At 50.2% G+C, this 5,765-nt stretch overlaps 1 protein-coding gene across 1 annotated transcript in view; it reads left to right on the plus strand.

Annotated features, from left to right (window-relative positions):
• LOC106804928 (CSC1-like protein 2) overlaps positions 1–5,765 on the plus strand; it is a 44,908-nt gene that overhangs the window by 31,243 nt on the left and 7,900 nt on the right. Inside the window, exons 16-18 of the mRNA XM_014806336.1 lie at positions 1,658–1,820; positions 4,381–4,487; positions 5,457–5,623. Coding sequence (XP_014661822.1) covers positions 1,658–1,820; positions 4,381–4,487; positions 5,457–5,623 — 437 coding nt within the window. The remainder of the gene's footprint in view (positions 1–1,657; positions 1,821–4,380; positions 4,488–5,456; positions 5,624–5,765) is intronic.

A 5,765-nucleotide genomic window follows, 5' to 3' on the forward strand; every position in this document is an offset into this window, starting at 1 on the left:
TGAACACATTTGGGACTAACAGGGTTTACTAGAATCCCACCACTCCACCACAGAGTCTTCCACTGTTTCGGCGTGTATGTGAACACATTTGGGACTAACAGGGTTTACTAGAATCCCACCACTCCACCACAGAGTCACCGCAGTAGACGTTAGATGAGCGCTGTCGCTCCGCGGCACTTGTTTTAATATAGATGGCCGGAAGGATCCGGTAGTCTATAAGAAAGCATATGTTATCGGGGTTTCTACGAAAGACGTATAAACTGTAATTTCTCTTTACGTGTTTACATCTGCTGCCCTTTTCACCCTAATGAGAATAGCTCAACTTTGAATTCTTGTTTGTGATGTCTTCAGAAGAAAAAAAGAACCAGCAGTTGGTAATATCGGCCGATCACAGCAAAAAGTGAAAGCATTTTTAGTCTGAGAACCGATATAGATCTTACATGTGTTTTTTGTCTCGTACGTGTCAAAACAACAAAAGTGTCTGCAACTATATAGAAACCCAAAATCATCTTCTTGACTAGTGGAAACCCTGGCCTGGTGCCATAGCGGATGTTCTAGCCACAACAACCACAGCCAGATGCTCTGACTGCAGAAAATCAGCAGAGATGGGGGTGGTGTTTACGAATGGTATTTAATTTAATTTCATTAAATTGAGCATTAATTCAGCAGTCGGATGGCTCGTGGCAGGCAATGGCTCTTGCGCTCTCCGATTAGTGATAGGATGTGCCAATTAGACAAGTTGGTAAAGAAATTGCGGCTGTGATTTACGAAACAAAAACCATCAAACGTATCTGTTCCCATTTCCTCATCAAATTAATGTACTAAATCCTACCTAGTCTAACTAATCTTCTCCCTTTTTGCTGTTAAAAAAGAAAATCCGTAGTTTTAAGTGCACGAGACGCGGTCTCCACAACAAAACAGATTTTATTTGTAGTAATTTGGGCTTGATCAATAGCTAATAATACATGTATTATTATATGATTATATCTTGATATGATAGAAGCAGGATTGTAATAGATAATAACAGAATATAATAATGAATAATGAATATAATATTAGTCTATTATTTGAGCTACTCGTCATTTCCTGCACGAATCTTATGTGTATTCCTACTGTGGGCATGCTATTAACGTGCCAGCTGATACTTCATATTAGCATTTGGATACACAGACATGCGCGCACGCGCGCACACACGCATCCATACATACAGTTTTTGACTGCAGGCACTTTCTCCATCATGTTTTTGCTGTTACGTGCAGCCTTGTGTCTCATTGGGCTGATTTCTCTATTATTTTCTTTCTCACCGTTTCACGCTGTTGTTTTCTCGCAGCTGCTTATCCTTGTCTTTTCATTCTCCGTTGAACGCGCTTGCGTGTTCTCCCTCGGCACACTCTGTCGCACGTCGTCTTTTCCCCCCGTTCAACGTGCTCGATTGTTACGCTCTCTACAAATTGCTTTCCACATCGTCTTCCCCGTTCAACACGCTCTGTTCTATTGCTGTGAGAGGGCCATGTCGAAGATAGGTCCGCGCCATTTTATTGTGTCTGTACCTAACATGTTTTACCGTCGTTAAATCAAGTTTTTACTTACTTACTTACTCACTTTCCTCATCTTCTTCTTCTCTGTTTAACGCGCTCGCGTGTTTCTGTGTCGCCAGGTGTCTGTTCCTGCCGGACAGCGGCGCGTTCTTCGTCAACTACGTCGTCACGTCCGCGCTCATCGGCTGCGCGCTCGAGATCATCCGCTTCCCGGAGCTGTTCATGTACGCGTGCCGCATGTGCTGCTCACGCTCCGCCGCCGAACACCCGCACGTGCGCAAGGTGAGTTTGCGTGTGGGGGTCACGCGTTGGTGAGGTCGCCGAGGGGTCACGCGTTGGTGAGGTCGCGCGATGGTGAGGTCGCATGAGGGGTCACGTGTTGGTGAGGTCGCGCGAGGGGTCACGCGATGGTGAGGTCGCGCGAGGGGTCACGCGTTGGTGAGGTCGCGCGAGGGGTCACGCGATGGTGAGGTCGCACGAGGGGTCACGCGTTGGTGAGGTCGCGCGAGGGGTTCACACGATGGAAGAATCCACGAGGGGTCACTCGTTGGAGGTCGCACGAGGGTGTCCAACGCGATGGTGAGGTCGCACGAGGGGTCACACGATTGGTAAGATCTGCACGAGGGGTCACTCGTGTGAGGTCGCGCGAGGGGTCCACGGCCGATGGTGAGTCGCACGAGGGTCACACGATGGTGAACGATCGCACGAGGGGTCACTCGTTGGTGAGGTCGGGGCACGAAGGGGTCACACCGATGGTAGTATCGCACCCGAGGGGTTCACTCGTTGTGATGGTCGCGCTGAGGGTCACCCGATGTGTGAGGTCGCACGAGGGGTCACATGCCTCGCCCGATGGTATAGATCGCGTCACGAGGGGTCCAGCCGTTGCGTTGAGTTCGCGGCGAGGGGTCACGGCGACTGTGAGTCGCACGAGGGGGTCACTAACGATGTAAGATCGGCACGATGGGTACACTCGTTGTGAGGTCGCGCGAGGGGTCACAGCGATGGTGAGGTCGCAGGCGAGGGGTCACACGGATCGGTGAGATCTGCACAGAGGGGTCACGCGATGGTGAGGTCGCACGAGGGGTCAAGAAGTAGTAAGGGGTCATGTGAGAGGTCACGTGAGGGGTCACGCATTGGTGAGGTTGCGCGAGGGGTCACGTGAGGGTTAGAAGTAGTGAGGGGTCGTGCGAGGGGTCATGTGAGGGGTAGAGGAGTAGAGAGGGGTCGTGCGAGAGGTAGAGGAGTAGTGAGGGGTCGTGCGAGGGGTCGAGAAGTAGTGAGGGGTCGTGCGAGGGGTCGAGAAGTAGTGAGGGGTCGTGCGAGGGGTCGAGAAGTAGTGAGGGGTTTGTGCAAGGGGTCGAGAAGTTATTGAGGGGTCGTGCGAGGGGTCAGAAGTAGTGAGGGGTCGTGCGAGGGGTCGAGAAGAGTGAGGGGTGTCGAGGGGTCGAGAAGTAGTGAGGGGTCGTGCCGAGGGGTCGATGAGTACGTGAGGGTCTAATGAAGTAAGTTGAGGGTCGTGAGGGGTCGAGAAGTAGTGAGGGGTTGTGTGAGGGGTCGAGAAGTAGTGAGGAGTTGTGCGAGGGGTCGAGAAGTAATGAGGGGTCGTACCTGAGGGGTCGACGAAGTAGTGAGGGGTCGCTGCGAGGGGTTTCTCTTTCGAAAAAAAGTATGAGGGTTGTGTGTTAGGGGTTTCGAGAAGTAGTGAGGAGTTGTGCGAGGGGTCGAGAAGTAATGAGGGGTCGTACGAGGGGTCGAGAAGTAGTGAGGGGTTGTGCGAGGGGTGATGAATAGTTAATGATGGTGGTCGTACGATTGGGCTCGAGAAGTAGATATGAAGTGGTTGTGTGAGGGGTCGGAGAAAGTATTGAGGAGTTTGTGGCGATGGTTTCGAGATATAGTGAGGGGTCCGTACGAGGGGTCGAGATTAGTTAGTGAAGGTGTTTGTTTTGGTTGGGCGAAAAGGGGGGGGGAAAATATTTTTTTGAAAATTAAGTAGTGGTTGGGTCGTGGCGATGGGGTACGAGAATTCAGTGGAGGGGTCGCATTGAGGTTCACATAAGCCTCATAAGGGATTGTGAGGTCAGTGAGGGGTCGCATTGAGGTTCACATAGGCCTCATAAGGGATTGTGAGGTCAGGCGAGGGTAACGTGAGGTTGCGAGGTGCCGAGCTACTGGCATTTAATCTTCGCAATTGTTTTATTATTACGTCATGCGCGTGCCTGAATGGCACCCTGTTTTTTTCTCGCAATTCATTTTTTGTTGATTGCTACGTCACGAGCATGCCTGAATGGTACCCTCTGCTTTTTTTCTTTGCAATTGATTTTTGTTCATTGTTACGTCATGAGCATGTCTGAATGGCACAATTTGTTTTTCTCCTCGCAATTGATTTTTTGTTTCATTTGGCTTCATAACGTTTTTTAGCATTGCGTTACTTCACCTGTATTCATGGATATATGCACGCACACGCACGTGCACGCGCGCATGCACAGGCACAGGCACATGCTCATTTGCATGCATGCACAAACGCACACATGCACACGCACACGTGTACATGCGCATGCACGGGCACGCGCACACACCTACGCACGCACGCCTTGTAGTTGCATAACATATGCGATTGTGTATGCAATTATGTATGTATGGAGTAGTATCAGGAATGAATGAAAACAAATTGTTTGTTTTTATTCACTCCTGATAGTATAGTATGTACGTAATACACACACCACACACATACACGCAAACGCACGTACGCACGCACGCACGCACGCACACACAGTGTCAAAGTGTACGTGTGTACGGTAAGATCGTGTGTAACTTTTGTGCGGCGCGCTTCCCGTTGCAGACGATCGTCTGGGAGTTCCAGTTCGGCGTGCAGTACGCCTGGATGCTGACCGTGTTTGCCGTGACGATCGTCTACAGTCTCTCCTGCCCGCTCGTCGTCCCAGCAGGTGAGCCGACAATGCGCTCGCCTCAGTAACAACCCGGTCGCCCACCGTCTTCTCGCGCGAGACGGTCCGTCTAGACTCTAGCGACTGACGAGTCGACAAGAGATCCAGATGAATGGATGATTTCGGCGGGCGGCCCTCATCGAGGCATAGTACGATAATGATACGTTGATGTGGAGCGCGGCGATGGCGGCGTAATGCGAAGCCTTGTTAGAAGTAGACGGGTAATACATAGCCTCGGCTGACTGCTGTGACATTAACACGCGATAATTAAGCTTCAAAGCAACTGTCGGCTATTGTTCCTACACCCCCCACCCCGTTTGTGGTCGGAAATTAATTAGAGGTATTGAATGTCGGGTGGTGTGTGGAGTGTGATTGCGTGTGACAGCCCATTAGGCTTATTATGTACATGTTTTTTTATCTAAAGCAGGGTTCGTATGGTTAGAGGAAAAAATGTCACTTTCAGAGTGCTGTCTGAAGATTCTGGGAGAATTGGTTATGATCGTTGGAAACTCCCGGGGAAAAAGTATTGCGTCTGATCCTAGTACGTAATTGGAAGTGTGTTTATCTCAATTGAGAGACTTTTTGCTTCGTGAAAAAATGCTTAATCATTGCTGATCAGGTGATGTGTGGAACAAAGACCGCGTCCGGCCAAAATCCTACAGTTGTAGAAAATTGTGGCGAAACAACAGTGTAAAATACATACGTGCTCTGCAAAGCAAGCAACACGTTAACAAATGTTGCATGCAACATTGTCACATGTTGCAGTGGAATTTTGTTGTACCTGGTTGTCGAAACTACCGCAACCCCGTTAAAAATTGTACACACAACTTGTTGCAGGATTGTTGTACCCCGACGACGAAACGCACCGACCCCCGTTAAAAATTGTTACACACAACTTGTTGCAGATTGTTGTACCGACGACGAAACGCACCAACCCCCGTTAAAAATTGTTACACACAACTTGTTGCAGATTGTTGTACCTGACAATGAAGCACGCTGTTGACCGCTACAACATCTACTTTGCGTACGCCCCATCGAAGATCAGCCGGCGCATCCACGCGACGGGCATCAGCTATGTGGTACTGAGCGTCGTGCTGCTGCAGATGTCACTGCTCTTCTTCTCCATGCTGAGAATCGGTGAGCGAGGGAGAGGGGGGCGAGAGGAGTGCGGGAGAGAGAAGGGGGAAGGAGAAAAGAGGGGGTGGGGGTGGAAGAGAGGAAAGATCGGAGAGAGAGAGAGAGAGAAGAGAGAGAGAGGGGGAAGAGAGGGTGGATGGAG

Source organism: Priapulus caudatus, unplaced genomic scaffold (assembly GCF_000485595.1).
Source record: "Priapulus caudatus unplaced genomic scaffold, Priapulus_caudatus-5.0.1 Scaffold93, whole genome shotgun sequence".
Taxonomy (NCBI): domain Eukaryota; kingdom Metazoa; phylum Priapulida; class Priapulimorpha; order Priapulimorphida; family Priapulidae; genus Priapulus; species Priapulus caudatus.